Below are 19,629 nucleotides of genomic sequence, written 5' to 3' on the forward strand. Positions count from 1 at the left end.
TACCAGACCCCAGTGGGGGCTTCCCTCAGAGTTTGATTCAGTGGTCTACACTAGACCTCTCTAAATCGAATGCTAAATGATCGACCTCTAGAAGGTCGATCTTCTCTGTAGCGTAGACATGCCTTAAGTGCTCAACCGTGTGGGTAGTGTTATGCAGTCTGGTCCTTAATTTTTTTTGAGGACAGGGAGATGTTGTTTGGTAGATTATACCCCAAAATGCATCATTCTGAAAGTATATGATGACCTTTTTTCGTTGAAGAATGTGTGACAAATGGTTGTTTCCTGAGAGTATTCAACAACAGTAGCAGCCACCATACTGAATATGCTATAGCAGTAGATCTCTTTAGAGAGCAGCCAGAACATTACCCTAATCACAATTTGTATGTTTCTGTAGCAATTTTTCTCCCTTCATTACTTGTATTTTGGGGAAAAATATAAGTGTTAAAAGATTTTCAGTCTTGGTCAATATTACATTTTTTAAAGTTTCCTAAAAGGAATATTTTATTTTTGCTTGTGGACTCTGTTGCTATAAAGTGTATCAATATGGACCCTCACTTCCACTCAGGACACATAAGTCTCATGGCACTCCATTAGTTGGCAGCAGAATGAACAACTACAAAGTTAATTACTTAATGAATGAGACTCTTAGAGTTTTTGTTAACTTTAGTATACAATTCTGATCTTTTTGCTAATCTGCTTAATCATTAAATTTCCTGTTTTTATATGGAACCCGGGCTTAATGTCTTTCTGTGGTCCAAAGATATTAGATTTCCTTCCTTTCCCCTCTCTTTTTGGAACTATGTGGAGGTGGTAAGGAATGATGATTTTATAGAAATAGGAAAGACTCCCAGAGTTTTCAGGAACTAAGAGGCTTCAGGAGCCAACATTGTCTCTAAAAGGAAGATTGATGGGTCTTCTCCCTAGCCCTCCAACTAATGTTACTTTCCATGACAAAGTCATATCTCAAGTGGATTTCCTGACTATCTCCTTGCAACAGATAGGAAAAGCAAAATCAAGTCTCCATTTGTATTGTTGTGCTTCTGAAGTAAAATCAAATCTCTATTGGAATAGCGGTGCCAAATTAATTCCACAAGGCAGTTTAGGATCTGAACAAACATGAAATAAAATGAAAAGGATGAACTTTCATTTTATTGTCAAATAACATGAACCAATCCTTTGAGTCAAGTTTTGTTTTCAGGGCATTTTTGTGTAAATCAGTTCAAAACTAAAGAAAAGCAACGAACCTTATAAACTGTTCTTAACACATTTTTCAGCACTTCACGAAAATGGTTATTAAAATACAGTTTAGTTATTATGTAAGCAGAAAGTGCCAGGAAATGACGTTCATGGTGAAGAAAAATAGGCTGTGTTTGTTTTGGCTTCTCTCTGTTGTTTCCAATGTGGAAAATGTCAAGGTAAAAAGAACAAAACTGTCCTCTTGTAAAATAGCACATGGTTTCTACTTGGCTAATGTATGTGGCCTATTTTAATGCAGCAGGTTGAAAAGAAGTTCTTCCTTGTCAGTTTAGCTATGGATGTTAACACCCCATTTGCACTATGGCCATGAGCACAATGTGTAAATGGTAATGTGATTTGTGAGCCCACAGATATGACTGTCTTCTTATGTTTTTGTTCAAGGTGGTGAGACTGAGAAAATTAGCTCAGCAGATTGCAAACTGCAAACAGTGTATTGAGCGCTCCACATCGCTCATCTCTCAGGCTGAACAGTCTCTGAAGGAGAGTGATCATGCACGCTTCCTGCAGACTGCTAAAAATATCACAGAGAGGTAATGACATGGACTGCTAAGAAATTTCCTCCTGGCAGATTCAAGAGCTTAAATTCTGAGCTGTTGTTTGGTTATGATTGCCCTCTTGTCTCCCTTGCCTTGCTGAAGGTGCTTTTGAAGAATAAAGGGGGTCTGAATTGTTTTACTCTACACTAGTGATCATTGGTGTTGCCTTAAAATGTCATGGGTATTTCTATAATATTAAATCAAAACATCTGTTTAAAAGAGGAAAGACACGTGAGAATGGAACTGTTTAAAGTATTGTAACATCACCCTCATCATACATAGATGAAGACAGTGGCATAGTTATACATGGAGATTGATTAATACTGGTTGGTAGTTTAGAGATAAATGCAATTATAATTAAATCTGGCCAGACACAATTATCTCCCTTTCTTTTGAAAGTGCAAATTCAAAAGTAAAATACCAAAGTGGGAAAAAAAATTACATTTCCTGAAGAATGGGAATTTCAAGCCATTTCTGAGGTTCCCTAGGCTGCCCGAAACTCCGGCTCACTCAAGTGGGAGAACCAAGCAAATCCTTCCTTCTGCAAAGCTGTCTTTACTTTATATCTAATATATAATCAGTGGCATAGACTGGAGTGTTGGGAGAAGATTTAGAATGTCAGTTTATTCCTGAATAAAAAATTAAGCCCTGGTCCTGCCAAGATTATTTACATGTGCTTAACTTTACATATTCTGCAGTAGTCCCATTGACATCAGTGGATCTATTGTAAATTTACACGGTGTGTAAATTTCACCATGTCCAATAGAATTTTCATCTGTGAAACCTATATTTGATTTGGCTGTGTTAAACCCACTTTATAGGCCGGTTTCTTTTACCTTTACTTATGGTGAATTGTATTTTACTCTGCAAGCCAATCCTTTGAAGTTAATAGGACCATTCCTACAATAAATTACAATTCAACATGAGTAAGAGTGTGGGAATTTGTCCTCTTTTCAATATTCTAGAGGATTAAATCTCTGGGCAGTAATATTTAAAGATACAATACATTTTAAAAATAACAAGCAGTTCTGTGGCACCTCAGAGACTAATAAATGTATTTGGTCATGAGCTTTCATTGTTAAAATCCACTTAATCAGATGAGTTGGAGTGGAAATTACAGCATACAGGGTCTATATATAACAGCGAAAGCAGTAACCTGTCAATTGTAGGACCAATGTTAATGAATCTAATGAAGTCAGGCTGGATGTGTCCCATTTATAGCATTTGATGTGTAAATGTGAATATCAAAGGCAGGGGGATTGCCTTTGTTGTGCGTTTACCAATTATTATCTTTATTCAAGTCCACGTTAATATTTTCAGAGAGGGAATATTCATGGGAAGTCTTATTTTGAGCTCATAAACATTAATGCAGGCAGCTCCTAGGCTAAGAACCATATCATATAGGCAGCTCTGGCTGAGAATCACAAAGGCTTCAAGACCTTGACTGCTGGGTCCCTATGATGCTCAGTTCCTGAACAGGCAGTCTTGGAACAAGACAGCTGGGAGTCTGGAAGATTTGAGTGCCTGGCTCCAGGATAGTCCACATGGCAGGGATGCCCTGGAGCTACAGATCTTGGGAGCTCTTGCAGTAGTTGAGTGAAATTGTGAGTTTCACCACTGCTAATAGTAGCCAACAGCTGTCATTCTGGGAAGCATCTTTTGTTTCAGAAACACCATGTGTCTGTGTTTCCAAAAGATAATTTAGAGGAAGAGGGATTTCTGAATCAAAACAAAACCACATTTCAAAATTTCTTGCACTCCAGAAATCTCAACTTTAAGCCAGCTCCATTTGTGAATACTCTGTGGACCAATAAATAATTTCAAATAAGAAGAAATCTGAGAAAATCATAAACTGCTCACAGACAATTTACAAAATGGAGAAAGAGGCTAAATTTGTTCAATAAATTATTCACAACAAATGATTCTCTCAGCTCTAGTGATGTGTAAACGTTGCTTGCTTCTAGAGTATACTTGTAGTCACCTCCACAGGGCCCTCCAGTGGCTAAAACTGATTTCTTAAAGTTATGTACACTGAATTTTTTCATGCACATATTTCAAAGGAAATGCAGTATAAAATTATTTGCTGCAGGCCTGGTGGGAAACCATGCTACCACAGGAGTTTTTAGTTAGTGCTGGGGTTCTCAACTGGTGGTATATGGACCACTGGTGGTCCATGGTGACTTTTTCGGTGGTCCACAGGAACATTGTCCAAAGTCACATGGCGTGAGCAGGCGCCGCAGTTAGGCTGTTTTACGCCGTGTGTCACCTAGGACGCAACCATGTTGTATTGCCAGTAACTTCCATCTGAGACTCTGAGTGTCAGTGTAGCTGCCGCCGTCATGCTGAGCGGTTGCTGTGTCGTTCGTCCTGTGCTACATGTGATGTTTTACAGGTGTGGTGTAGTTTGTTTATAATGGCAACAACAGGAAGAAATGTCAAGACAAGCATTCAGAGGACTACATCAAATTTGGCTTCACTTGTCAAGAAAAAGAAGGCATGGATTTGCCACAATGTGTTATATGTTTCAAAGTATTGGGGAATGACTCAATTAAGCTGGCTAAGCTGAAACTCCATCTCAAAAAGTGTCACCCCAACTTGTTGCAAAAGGATGAAGATTATTTTGAGCGGCAGTTATCAGGTCTGAAACGGCAGCGCTTCGACTCAACAAGTGCATTCTACAATTAGAGAAGCAATGCAGTGCGCGCTTCCTACATTGTTGAATACAAAGTTGCACAGCCCAAGAAGCCTCATACCATTGTAGAGCAACTTGTGCTCCCCTGTGCAAAAGAGATGGTGCGGCTTGTTCTTCTGAGGAAGCAGCAAGGAAGCTGAATGATCTATCTGTCTCTAACGACACAGTATTGAGACGGATAAATGAGATATCTCAGAACAACAGTGAACAAATTGTGGATGAAATAAAGAAGTCTCCATTGTTTGCCATACAATTGGATGAATTGACCGACGTCGCATTGTGCTCTCAGCTATTGGTGTTCACATGATACATGGTTGAGGGAGACTTCAAAGACGAGTTTCTTTTTTGTAAGACTCTTGATACCACCACAAAGGCTCAGGATTTGAAGTACATGGTCTGGATTTGGTAAATCTTGTGGGTGTCACCACTGATGGTGCACCTGCCATGCTGGACTCAAGATCAGGCTTCCAAACACTGGTGAAACAGCACACTCCAATGATAATCGGAGTTCATTGCTTCATTTATAGGGAAGCTTTGGTGTCAAAAACATTGCCTGATCAACTGAACGCCGTTTTCAAAGGGTTGGTGAAAGTGGTGAATCACATCAAATCATCGGCTCTGAACACCAGGCTGTTCAAAAGATTTTCCCTGGACATGGGTTCCGACTTTGTGTTTCTGTTCTACACTTCTGTACAGTGGTTGTCAGCAGGGACAACCGTCAGCAGTACTCAACAGAGTTTTTCAATTGAGAGAAGAGTTGGATTTATTTCTCCAGGCTCAAGGGAAAGAGGAATTCTGAAATGTGCTGATGCAATCAAATTTAGAACTTGCATATCTTGTCAATGTTTTTGGAATCTTGAACAAACTGAATCTTCAGCTGCAAGGGAAAGGTGCAAATCTGTTGTCTTGACAATTTAGAACTCTGGATCGTAATAGTCGAAGGCAATAATTTGGTTCAGTTTCCATATGTGGATGCCATGCTGGGGGAAAAGGAAGCCATTTGGACGCAAATTCTCAATCATTTACAGAAGCTACAAGACAAATTCCAATAATACTTTCCGGAGGTGGACAGGACAAGGGATGGATTATCTTTCATCAGGAATCCATTTACAACAGATGTTAATAGTGGACCAGAGGATCTGCAGGAGGAATTCTTGGATCTGAAAAATGATTTTGCAGCTCAAGACTTGTACCAGCGCCTACCATAGAGAAATTTTGGGCCAGCATGACCGGGAGTTACCCAAGTCTGTCAGCATGCACAGACAGATTTATTTTACCATTTGCATCAACTTATATATGTGAGACTGGATTTTCGTGTTTGTTGCACGTTAAGACTAAACAGGAATCGGCTTGCAGTGGAAAGCAATATTCGTTGTGCATTATCAGGTACCACTCCAAACATTGAAAAGCTTGTCAGTGAGAAGAGAATCCAAAAATCTGTTAGTAAGAAATACACTTCAAACCAAAATGCTTTTTTTCTGCTCTTTTTTTATCATGTCTCAAAAAGGAGATGGTCCATGAAATGTTTTTGATTAGCCTGGTGGTCTGTGTTCTGAAATGAGTTGAGAACCACTGAGTTAGTGGATTATTCATCCTGGGATAAAAATCTGCTTTCTTTACATAAAGCCTTAGTACCAGATGCTATAGGGGTGAAATGCAAGCAGGAGGGCTGGGAGCAGTGAAATCTACTTCTGAACCAGAAGGACATTGGTCTGCTGCATGCTCTTTGCTCATTAAGTTGTGGGACACAGAATTGAACTACAGTGGATGCCATTACTCATGTACTACCATTGAGCCAGCCTAGCAAAGCTACTGTAGAGACCTTTTCCATATAAGGCGTGTGAAGACACCCAGGAGCAGCTGCTGTGTTCACAAATCCAATTCTATGCTCCCTAGCAATCCCCATGTGGGGCTTATGGTATGGAAGGCCAGACACAAATATTTTGACCAAAGCTATTTTAATATAGGGCCCAAAAGAAACAAATGAGTCTCTTTTTTTCCTGTTAGGGATAGAAATATTATAGCTAAATTGTTACTGACACTTCAGTGAAAATGGGGAAGAATGCACGAAGTTGTGTGCCAACACTTAACAGTTGCAGCAGAAAATTTAGGGAGGGAATTCTGAATCAAAACAAAGCCGTCTTTCAAAGAATGCCAAGTTTAGGCCAACTCTACTTGTGAAGACAGTTGCAGTCCCTACACTAGACTTCACACATTCTAGCATAATTACCAGAGTGCCAGCCACAGTCCCAGCAGAACCAATGATGAAGATGATCAACTGCAATTCTAGAACAGGAGAAATATCACTCAGCATGGCTTCAGGAAACCATGTTTACTGTCCTGGTGGGCTGGGTGCTCTACTGCATTTTTACTCTATTCCCATTGAACATTTCCTAAGATCATGTGAAGAAAAAGGCCTTTGTGAAAACTGAATTCTGAAGAGTTAAAGGAAGAGGAAGGTTAGACTTGAGTCTCTTGAACCCCTATCATGACATTTTCTGTTTTGGGAGAAAGGTTTATCAGAGCAATGAAAAAATTGTGATCAGTGCCTCATGAATAAGAAGATTGAACATAAGAAAAACTTTAAAAATAACAAATCGTCTTGCAGCACCTTAGAGACTAACAAAACATGCAGCTGGTATCATGAGCTTTCATGGGCATAACCCATTTCTTCAGATGAATGGAAAGTGGGAGAAAATGAAGAAGTGGGCTGTGCCCACGAAAACTCATGATTCCATCTACATGTTTTGTTAGTCTCTAAGGGTATGTCTACACTTGAACCCTCTTTCGAGAGAGGGATGTAAATGAAGACATTTGAAATAGCAAATGAAGCCGAGATTTAAATATCCCATGCTTTATTTGCATATTCATGTTATGGCACTATTTCAAAATAGCGCTATTTCAAAAAAACAGACGCTGTTAAGACACGGTTATTTTGAGAGAAAACCCTTCTCTCAAAATAACCCTAATTCCTCATTCAATGAGGTTGATCAGTTATTTCGAGAGAAGAGTTTTCTCTCGAAATAACCACATCTTTACAGCATCTGTTATTTTGAAATAGCGCCATAATGCGATATGCAAATGAAGTGCAGGATCTTTAAATCCCGGCTTCATTTGCAATTTTGAATGTCTTCATTTGCATCCCTTTCTCGAAAGAGGATGCCAGTGTAGACATTCTCTAAGATGCTGCAAGACTATTGGTTGTTTTTTTAAGTTTTCCCAGTTACAGACTAACACAGCTACCCCTCTGAAACATCAGAACATAAGAACGGCCATACTGGGTCAAACCAAAGGCCTATCTAGCCCAGCATCCTGTCTGCCGACAGTGGCCAATGCCTGATGCCTCAGAGTGATCCTTCTTCTGTCAACCATTTCCAGCCCCTGACAAACAGAGGCTAGGGACACCATTCCTACCCATTCTGACTAATAGTTATTGATGAACCTAACCTCCGTGGCAAACCAAATCAACTAATTGACAAACAAACTCAACTAATCTGCCTCCAGATTTACACAATTAATTATTCCCTTCTGTAATAGCAGGAAGGTGAATCTGTTTGCCCAAATAGGTATGAATTCTCTCCTGAACAATCCACTTACACTCCTCATTCCCATTGACACATCTGAAACATCAGCCTGAAAAGTTCCAAATACAGTATTTGCCTTAGCCCTCATTTTCCATGAAAAACTCATCACAGATGCATGCAGTTTACTGGAAAAATAAATACAATTTTTTTATGTGAGCTGGTAAGAAAGAGTTTCAGATTTGAAAAAGCATTACCGTGCATGTTTATTTTGCAACAAAAAGCATTTCAAGGTGAAACATTCTGATGTCTGTTTGTGTAATCTTCACTCTGCCCTTTACGAAGTTAAAAATTTTGTAACTTGTTTAACAACTGGAGGAGGTGTGACAGTCTGACCCCAACCAATTTTTGAGACAGATGTGCAAAGGAATGCCTTAAGCAGGAAGCTGCTTAACAAGGCAGTGGCTGAGAGAGGTACAGCATCTGTTCAGGACTGTTTAATGCACAGCAGAAGCAAATAAACATAGTACTAAGAAGAATTTTGTTCCACGGAAAAAGGAAAAACCCTGCTTTTCCATTTTATAAACATTTTGATGTTTGATCATAATTTTGTTAACATTGTAGAGTAAAATAGTTTAACATAGCAAATTGAGAATCAGCTAAGTAATGGGCTGACCCCGCGGACTTTGCTACAAAAGTAAGAACTAAAGGATTGGGTCCTAAATGAATGTGTTTAAAAATATGGTGGAAAAAATGTAACAGTTTGGGGTTGATGATTCTGATGGTTAGGAAATTAATGTGAAAGCTACTGCATCTTTATATTTTTCCATTGTAGGGTCTCCATGGCTACGGCATCATCCCAGGTGTTAATCCCTGAAATTAATCTCAATGATACTTTCGATACGTTTGCGCTTGATTTTACCCGGGAGAAAAAAATGTTGGAATGCCTTGATTATCTTACAGGTATATTTTTAAACTATTAATTCACTTGGGAAATAGTAGGGCCAGGATCATCACGTTCCTATCCCCATTCGGTTCCTGGCATGGATCACCCACATCACAGATTTGCAACGAAAGGGGAAGGGAAGGGAAAGGAGTGAGGGAGCAGAAGTGAGGAGTATATGTCGCTTTGCTTCTGTCCCTCCTACCTGCCTAGTTGTCTGACCAGCACAAGTGAGTCAACATGGAAGGGAAAATAGAATGAGCCCAGTACATGATTAGTCTCCACCCATACTCCTGCTGGAGCAATGGGGAAGTTGGATCTGAAGCCTGATTGGAGACATGATTTGTTCCCTGTTCTACCTTAGGCCAGTACTGCTGTGTGCTCTGTGTGTGTGTGTGTGTGTTCACGGCAGAGTAAAATTGCTGTTTAAGGCAGGTTAGTATTATATCAGTAACCAGAAGCAATTCTAATGACCCGCACTAAAGAATCAGCCATGAGAAAAATCTTTGTGTATCAATATCTGCAGTATATTTCACCCATGAAATACCTGAAGAAGCATACAGTGTTTAGAGTTGTATAATGGCTGTCATCTTTTTCTCGGATATACAAGTTGATTGTACGGTATCAAAAATCACATTAAAGTAAATGGGGAATTTTACTGAGTAAATCTGTAGGATTGAGCCCTTCCAAACAAATTGCATAATCTCCAATCACAGACTATTTAATCATCCACAAAGAGGAAAAAAATGCTAAAATCAAGAATGTTTCCTTTTCTGAACCAGAATTAGAACAATTCATTTCAAATTCATTCACTGAGAACAGAAAAAACATGGCAGGGACTCTAATTTTACATTGCCTATAAGTAGTCATCACTCGACATTGTTCGAAGAGGGCTTAAAAATGCTGCCTCACAGTTTTGATGTGATTTCACTAGGACATGCTATATACCAACAGAGAAAGCACCTCAGTCTTAACTCTGTCCCAGTTGGGATGTCTAAATTCAACAACCCCTTTACTCAAATTTCACCTGAAAATAGATCAGACTTCTTGTCCCTTCTGCACAACACTCATTCAGGTTAAGGGAAATTACATAATGTTTAGGGCTATTTAGCTAGACATTTTTAATCTAATATTTTCATTATATGGCTACACGTCTCAGAGGGGTACCCATGCTAGTTTGTATCTGCAAAAACAGTAAGGAGTCCTATGGCATTTTAAATATTAACAGATTTATTTGGGCATAAGCTTTCATGAGAAAAAACCACTTTGTTGGATGCATCTGATGAAGTGGTTTTTACTCAGAAAAGCCCAAATAAATCAGCCCAAAAGCTTATGCCCAAATAAATCTGTTAGTCTTTAAAGTACCAAAACACTCTTCGTTATTATTTGGCTAGCCAGTTAAGAATAGCCCACCTATCCATATTTTTACCAGATTAGTTTTTCATACTGATAATAGGATATGGCTCAAATACAAAACACAAACAGGAAATAAAAAACATCTGAGCACAAAATACAATCTATCTCGTATCTTATGCACAAGTGTTGAAATAAAGACATTATATATTTGCCAACATTCATGTGTGCTTGGTTATTTTATTTAATAATTAAAAACGGCTAGAGCAAAATTTCACTCCTTTTTCTCATGATGAAATGTACCTTAGTTGATGAAGAGTTTCACTGAACACAGTGGAGCAATTTGTGGAATGAAGTTCTGTTCACAGTGATGAAATTAAATGAATTTAACCCTTTAAAAGCAATTTTCCCCTTATGTTGCCTCATTCATGGTGTTCAGAAATAGTTAAAACAATGAAGATAAATGGGTACTTGGATTGCCAATTAAAGAAAACTGCTCCTGTAACATCTATCACAAGTGAATAAACAACTTATAAAGGTGTATCTTATTTCATTGTTTAATGGACCAAAAGGCTTTGGGCTATACATTCAAGGATGGATATTGTATTCAGACCTCAAATTTTATTTGAATTACGTTTCTGTTTATTTGAAAGATATTTCTGTCAAGTAGTTTCCCTCACATGTTGAGGGATTCTACGCACACTATTCAAGTCTAACTCATTCATTGAATTAAGTAATGCTCTGGAAACATCCCCATATTCTAGTTTCAGGGAAGATTAGGTACATAGTAGGTGCATCTGATAAAATCTTCCCATTCTGTGTTAAATTCTTCTTCTAGCCCATGATTTCACATTAAGTATGTAAGAGAATGAAAGCATGAGCATTTCAGTTTAATGCAAACCCACAAAAATTGGATCTTCCAGCTAAAATACAAAGATCAGCTTATTTCTATTTAATCATCTTTTCTAAACTGAAAGAATTGAAATATACAAAGGAGGAAGAATAGGATACAACAGAGGGATTTAAAAAAAAACAAAATAAAATGAAAAAACCCTCCAGTAGGTTATTCTGATAAGTATTAAAAAAAAACCCAACCCATGAATATCAACCTCTAATATTTCAAAGAGAAACTCAGGGTAGCAACACTGCAATATTTGACTTTCTTTCTACACTATGTAATTGCAGCAATACCCCTTTGGAGTATTGTTTTCCTTTTCTTTTGCTTATGTTCCCTTTCTGGGATGAATGTTCTTATTTGAGTTGATATCCATTCCTTTTTGTTAATACCCATGTGTCCCAAGGGTTCCTTGGTTTGGGAAAAAATATGCTGACAAGCTTCTGTGCTACAATATTTAGAGCTGCACAAATCATGGACAGATCATGAAACACATTTGAGCATTTCCGTATGCTTTTCAGTTATCTCTTTTTCATAAAAGAGAAATGCTGTTTGGAACAAAGTCTATTTCTTTAATACTTGAAAATAGAAACTTAAAATATAAACGTATTTAATGCACAATAAAATTGCAAAATGTTACGTTGAAATACGATTGCTGGGAAAGGAACAATACTATGATTTTTAAAGTGATCATGAAGGTCTGAGAAAAGCAGCAAGAAACACGTGCAGAACACTTTTTTCCTTTATTTTTAATTCAGGTGCAATTGGGTCATTTTAGTATGAGCTTCTCTGTAATCAGTGGGCTCATTGGGGCTATTCATATTAAAGCTACATAGATGTGAAATGATTAATGGTGGTGGCAATTTTATTAAACGGATTCCTGGATACTGGTAATTAAACCACACATTTAAGAACCATATCATCAATTTTTTAAAAGTTCCCATTGAAGTTAGCAAGACGTTGGCATCCCAAAGTTCTGTCCTACGCAACATTTCTATGTTCTGCCTAAAAATCAGTGGTAACATATGGCCAGAAAACCCCATTTAAAAATTGCATATTAATCTCAGAGGTGAAAGATAAAGTACTCTATTGAGTCAGTCAGCTCATTTCACTAATAGTTGTTTTTGGTTTTTCACAGCTCCTAACTCTCCAACTATTAGAGAAGAACTCTGTACAGCTTCTTACGACACAATCACTGTCCACTGGACCTCAGATGATGAGTTCAGTGTGGTCTCTTATGAGCTGCAGTACACCATCTTTACTGGGCAAGCAAATGTGATTAGTAAGTATAAATCTTCTCATTTTCTTATCTTGTTTGATTGTGATTTTCAGGAAATAACGTGCCTTCAAATAGAAATATATGCAGAAGTCAAGAAGAAATTGGAAAAACACATAATTCCTATACATTTTGTATTGCTCGTTTTCTATATTTAATGTCAAATGATTATAATGATTTTGAAAGGATTTTCAAATTTAAAACTTGTATGGATTGAATTTCTGGTTATGCATACATTTGCTAAAAGTGTAGTAGGGTGGGAGTTAAAAAAAAAATAGATTCCAAATTATACAAACACAATCCATCTCATAAGAGATAAGAAGCATTCATAATTTTGTAAACTATTTGTATTATTTTAAGAGAATTATATAATATACAGGCAGACAGACAGACACTGTAGTTATAAATTTTGAGCAATGGTATTCCCAGTACAGTCTAGACAAAGCCAAATGGCCAGGGCCATATTTCCTAAAATGAGCAGCTAGTAGCTTCCATACAAACACTTACAATGAGATTTTTCAAATAAATCATTACTCAATAAAACTGTTGCTCTTTGGAAAATCTGATTTCTTTAGATTGAGGCCTTGATACACCAAAACATTCAAGTATATGCTTAACTTTAAGTAAGTAGTGCTATTGCCTTAAATGGGATTATTCAGGTACTCAGAGATAAAATTTGATCAAAGCCTATTCAAGTGCTTCTGTTCAAAAGCATCTGAGAGACTAAGGAGCCTAAATGCCAATTTCAGAAGCTGAGAAGTCTCATTGACTTTCAGTTAGACTCATGCTCCTAAGTCACTTAAGTGTTTTTGAAAAATTTACCTTTGAGATAAAACTAAAGTTTTTTCCACTACTGTTGTATGTAGGGCTGCAGAAAGCAGGGATTCATTTCAGTGTAAAGCTTCTCTTAGGACAGGTCTATACAGGGGAAGAAATTCAATTGGAAATATCCAACTCCAGCTATGAGAATTATGAAGCTGGAGATAACATATTTTAAATCAAACTTCTGGGGTGGCCCCACTGCAGGAGGGAGAAACTCTCTCATCAACTTCCCTTACTTCTTGCAAACCTGTAGAGAACTGGGGTCAATGGGGCACCCTCAGCATTTGATTAAGTGTGTTTTTATTAGACCCACTAAATCAAATCCCAGAAAATTGATCTCCAAAGCATCAATCTCAGCATAAGTATGAACAAGGCTTCAGTGTATTAAAGTCAAAGGGAGTAAACATCAGTGGGAAAAGCTGTTGACGTGGTGATTGTATTTGACTCAGTTTTTATAATTGCATTAACCCTTTGCGATGTCCTATGTGATTTAGAGTAGAACATTTGCCTTCACCTTGGTACTATGAGTTTTATGAAAGACCAGATTTAATTGTTGTTGCTTATAGGTTAACTTGTTTCTGGGCAAATATTCTACCAGTAATGAACCTCCTAAATTTTATTCTTGTATATAGGCCCAAATCCACAAAGCAACTTAAGCACTTAAATCCCAGATTTTTGGAAGCGGAAGATGCCTGCCTTAAACCTATAGTCCAGTGATTAGGGTACTCTCCTGAATGAAATAAGCCCTGGCTCAACCTCCCTACTGTCTTCTGTCTTTCTTTCCCCATTTTGTGTGAAGTTTGCTGGAGTCGGGCAGCTTAGGCTCCTGTCAAAGGGAGTTCTGGGCAAGGTTCCCTCTAAGCTATGTGGCAGCATGGCCCCGCAGCTGCTTAATGAGCCCTGCCCAGCCAGCGGCTCAGGACTCTGTGCAGGGAGGTGCCTGGATTAGGAAAGGGCACTTCTCCCTCAGCAACAGCAGCAGGTCCCTGCTGAGGACGGAGCAGCGAATCAGTCCCTGTGAGCTGGAGAGATTTTAGTTCTGTCCTCAGCAAGGAGCTGCTGCTCTAGGTGAGGGAGAAGTGCCTCTCCCCCACCCAGGCAGCTCCGTGCAGGGAGCACTGAGCCCGTGGCTGGGTGGGGCTCCTTAAGCAGTGGCGGTGCTGTACTGCCGTGCAGCTTAGAGCGAACCTTGGGTCTGGCTATGGATCGCAAACAGAGAGAGGTGTCTCCCTGCAGCCCGGATTTAGGCATCAACCTCTGTAAAAGGGATGAGGCATAGGGCACACCCCTGTCATCTGCATCTCCCATTGACTAACAGAGGAAGCACTTCATCTAACATGCTGGATTTTGTGCATCCCTTTCTTAGGCACTGTTCATGCTACAGGGGTGATAGATGCCCAACTCTGACTTTGTTGGGTCCTGTGATTTTCAGCATGATTTTTCCCCATCTGCATAAAGGAAATAATACAACATCTTGAAACTTTCTAAACTGGGACTGTCTGGTCCAGCAACATCTGTGATCAAAAAGGACCACAGATGTTCCAGGACCACAGAGTCCTGGTGCAGAGCTCACACCTGGGAGCATTGCAGGCTGGCAAGGCAGCAGGAATCTGACGTGTGGCGGCAGGGATTCCCAGCAGGGCAGTGGGAGCCCAGTGTGCAGAGACAGCGGGGCTGCTGGGCACCGCAGTGGAAGCCCTGCACATGCCTAGGTAGCAGGGCTGCTGGGTGTGGCATCAGGAGTCAGACGCACAGAGGCAGTGATGCTGCTCGGCAGAGTAGCGGGGCCCAGAAAGAGGGAGGAGCTCACTGGGAAGCCATGGGTGGGGCAGAGCTGGAGGGGGCTACGGCAAGGAGGGCAGAAATGACCTTCCCTGGTCCAGCAAAATCCCTCATCTGGAACTGTTCAGGTCCCGAGAGTGCTGGACCAGGACGGTCCAACCTGTACCAGACTGATTAATTGAGAGGATGAATAGTCACCTATGTTTTGAGATGCTTTGATGAAAGTCCTGGCTGTATCTAAATGCAATTCCTGCTGTTAATATTTGGGAAAGAGGTGGGCTCTGAACACAGGCTTGGAAGTCTAATATCTAATCCAAGTTTTAGCACTCACACCTGTGGCTAGGGTCAAGCCTCTCACACTCACCATCTTAATTACTATGTCTTGAAAATGGTGTGAGCATTTACTATCCCTGCTAAATGGATTACTTAGCTGCACTCTGCATGGAGGTCTGAAATTGAGTGCTATCACACTACAGAGCATCATTTTGTAAAGAAGAGTGCTAGGATATTGAAAGCACATGCTTGTCAAATACTTGAGTGAACCCTGCATTTAGTATTTCACTTGTAGGCTTAATTCTTGTCAACAGCCTCTAAATTCTTAATAGAGCGGAGTAGAAAGGCCAAGTAAACTTCAGCATACACTTGTACACCCTTGTTAATTGATAGATTTCATTCAATAACAGCTTAAGAGTACTCCAAAGGAATTAGAGCAAGGCAGACAACACAAAGAAAAGATTCTCTGATTAATCACTAACAAGTGGACAGGACTGTGCAACAATGCAGCATGCTGCTTGTTCCCTGACCCATTTTCATACATGGTGTTATGCCTGACAGAAGGCGTGCTATAAAGAGAGGAAAGGGTTTTGATGTCAAATGTAAATGATGGCAGGTGTGATTGCAGTTTCTGCACCTTTGTACTCTGAGACTTTCTATTCCTAGTTTACTAGTGAATACTCAATGAAGTATCTCCTTTTAAGGCCATGTTGTAGGTTTCACATGTGGAGGTGACCTACAAAACAAGTACAATTGGGTTTTGGTGGTGTAATATGATAATTTTTGGAATTGCACAGTCTGAAATGCTCGGCGTATGGTATGAAATGTAATTGACACACTTCCTATTTTATGTACCTAATAAAAAATTTTGTACCCATTAACACATCAGATAAAAACTAATGAATGAAGTAAGCATCTTAAAGAGCTTTTTAATAAAATGGGTTTTAATATTTCAAACAAATGTAGCAATGCTGTGGCAATATGTTGTACCTAATTCTCCCATCTTACCAGTTTTACATCATTGCAACTCCACTGACTTTAGTGGACTTTCTTTCTTGATTTACACTGGTGGAAATCAGAATTAGTCCCATGATTTTTGGAGAAACTGATTTTTTAAAAACATTCATAGCTTCTGCTGGCTTCTCTCATGTATGAAAAATGGATGGCTGTTTGTTTTCATTTTTTGTTCATCTGTAAGTCATGGAACTCTATAAAGTTTTATTCAAGATCATAAAAAAAAGTATAAACATTATTCTACTTGTAAAGCTCCCTTTTTTCTCTCCGAGATTAAGTCCTATGCCTTGTAATGGAGATGCCTTTTCCTTCTTGCAAATACCAGTGCCAAGCGTAAAATTCCTATAAGCCTGCCCTGATTTCTTTGATGTAAACCTGTAGACAATGATTAGGTCAAACTTCCAATCATACTTAAAGGCTATGTCTACACTACAGAGTTTTTGTGGAAAAACTTGTAGAGCGTCCACACCTCAAGCGCATTTTTGCACAAGAGAATTGAAAGAACAGAGGGGTTTTTGTGCAATTGGTATTCCTCTTTCTACAAGGAAGATTGCCTTTTTGTGAAAGAGTTCTTTCTCAAAAAGGCATGTGTGGATGGGGAAGAGGGGGTTTTTGCGCAAAAAGAGGAAAGAGGAAAAAGCACAGATGCTCTGGTGGCCATTCTGTGCATACCAATTAGTGTTTACTTTCAAGAGAGCGTCCATGCAATCTGGACGCTCTCTTTAGCAAAAGCACATTGCTTTTTCAATGCTCTTTTGCAGTGTGGATGCACTCTTGTGCAAGAAGTTTTTGCAGAAGATCTCTAACAAAAACTTCTTGAGCAAAAAGCTTATAGTTTAGACGTAGCCAGAGAAATTGGTCCCATGACCTCTTGTTTTGACCAAGAGTGTTCTTGAGTATTTTTTGCTTCATGTAGATCATGCTCTTTATCCTGCAATGCAGTATAATCTTCTTGTTTTTATATTTGACTTTCTGAGAATATAGTTGGAATGTTAGAGTATTAATCTCTTGAATTTTCAGATAAATGGCATATTCAGTGAAACCCTCTTACAGTCAATTTTATTTTTCTCAGAACACTTTATTATAAGTGCATGTTCACTGTTGCTGGGTATGCTAGTCCTCATTTTGATGTTCTAAAACAAATTATTCTATTTTAACATAAGGTTATTCCAGTAAAAGTGGGTTTCCCTGTATTTGAGAGATTTACATACTGCCTCATCATAAAAGGCATTCTTCACTTCACCTCGCCCTCCAAACAATGCATGGACTAGCTGCTGTTACTGCAGGTTACTACTATCCAGAGTGTCTATCCATTTCTGGCCATGAATTAGTCAGGAGGAAATAGCTAGACTACTGTATAAAGCCAATATGCTTCTTTCCCCAGAGGCTATATGAATTACTTTGGATACATGCCCACACATTCTACTTATGTAAGTTGTTGTTTTGGAATCCATTTCTTAGAACTGCATAGCCAGATTTGCTGCACTTTTCTGTCTTTACTACATTTCCTTCATGAAAAGTATACGTCATTTGGAGATTCTTATGAATTCAGCAAGAAAAACAAACCTAAGCGTTGCTGATGCATTTTGTGTCCAACATAATAAATTAAAATATCTTTTATTAGCGTATAAATGTGGAGGTTAACATTTGATCCAGTCCCTAATTAATACAAGAAAGATTATTTCCAAATGTGGCCAAATTGCTTGACTACCACAGGCCTGGCAGCAGTGTTTCTATAACAACATAGAACTTTAATTTAAGCAGCTTTTTAGTACAGTAGTTGTTCTCAAAGCTAATATTATCTGAGGAGCTGTTTGCACATTAGCATCTCTGAAAAGTAGCTAATCATCTGTAATCTATATGCTATAAATGCCTTTTTATAATGACTGTGTACTAGTTGGGGTTTTTTACCCCCTTTTAAACAATGTGAAACATAATATTGTAAAAAATTCAGTACTTTTTAACATCATGGAATTGCTTTAGTATGTTGCAGTAAAGGTCAGCTTTTAATTCTGTCTTCACTGTATGCAGCACACTGTATTTTTCAGCAGCCCTCATGGCTCTTTCTAAAACCAAATACAGGAGGCAAGAGATTAATTCGCCTCTTCTTGGTCACTGAGAAAATGAGGCTTATTTTTTATTTGTTTGTTTATATATAGTAAAAAAACCCAAAACAGGCTTGATTCTCTCAATGACTAGGAGGAGTAGAACATTAGATAACAAATAGGCAGAGAGAGAGAGAAAGAGAGATGAAAATCTAACCTGATGGCTACAATCTCTGTTACTTTTATCATAGAGAAGGATGATTATGTGACTAAAGTACTATACTGGAACTCAGCCGATCTGCATTCAATTCTCAGCCCAGTTATAAACTTTCCATGTGTCCTTGGCCAAGTACCTTATTTTCCTTGCCTTAGGTCCTCTTCTGTAAAATTGGGAGCATAATACTTTATTTTGTCTAGTTACACTGTTTTTTCTCCTGGACAGTTTACACTCTTAGCAGGAGGGTCCATGGATCAAACTGCAGGTTCAGGACCTAATCCAGAACCATATGATGGATTACATGTACATTTAGGGCCTGAACCTCATTTATTCCCACATTAAGGCCCCTTACACTGACAGATCAATGTAAGTTAACGGTGCTAAATCCTGCTGGAAAGGGATAACTAGTGGAGTTCCGCAAGGGTCTGTGTTGGAACCTGTGCTGTTCAATATCTTCATCAATGATGTAGATATTAGGATAGAGAGTACGCTTATTAAGTTTGCAGATGATACCAAACTGGGTGGGGTTGCAACTTCTTTGGAGGATAGGGACATAATTCAAAATGACCTTAGCAAGTTAGAGAAATGGTCGGAGGTAAACAGGATGAAGTTTAATAAAGAGAAATGCAAAGTGCTCCACTTAGGAAGGAACAATCAGTTCCATACATACAGGATGGGAAGCAACTGTCTAGGAAGGAGCATGGCGGAAAGGGATCTAGGGGTCATAGTGGACCACAAGTTGAATATGAGTCAACAGTGTGATGCTGTTGCAAAAAAAGCAAATATGATTCTAGGTTGTATCAACAGGTGTGTTGTAAGCAAAACTCGTGAAGTCATTCTGCCACTCTACTCTGCACTAGTTAGGCCTCAGCTGGAGTACTGTGTCCAGTTCTGGGCGCCACATTTCAAGAAAGATGTGGAGAAATTGGAAAGGGTACAGAGAAGAGTGACAAGAATGATTAAAGGTCTAGAGAACATGACCTATGAAGCCAGGCTTCATGAA

At 38.9% G+C, this 19,629-nt stretch overlaps 1 protein-coding gene across 6 annotated transcripts in view; it reads left to right on the plus strand.

Moving 5' to 3' along the window:
- MID1 (midline 1) overlaps window positions 1-19,629 on the plus strand; it is a 349,991-nt gene that overhangs the window by 316,269 nt on the left and 14,093 nt on the right. For all 6 annotated transcript variants that reach the window (XM_006120186.4, XM_006120183.3, XM_006120182.4 and 3 more), the window contains 3 exons: window positions 1,639-1,787; window positions 8,842-8,969; window positions 12,336-12,479. In XM_006120186.4, coding sequence (XP_006120248.1) covers window positions 1,639-1,787; window positions 8,842-8,969; window positions 12,336-12,479 — 421 coding nt within the window. The remainder of the gene's footprint in view (window positions 1-1,638; window positions 1,788-8,841; window positions 8,970-12,335; window positions 12,480-19,629) is intronic.

This window comes from Pelodiscus sinensis, chromosome 1 (genome assembly GCF_049634645.1).
Source record: "Pelodiscus sinensis isolate JC-2024 chromosome 1, ASM4963464v1, whole genome shotgun sequence".
Classification (NCBI taxonomy): domain Eukaryota; kingdom Metazoa; phylum Chordata; order Testudines; family Trionychidae; genus Pelodiscus; species Pelodiscus sinensis.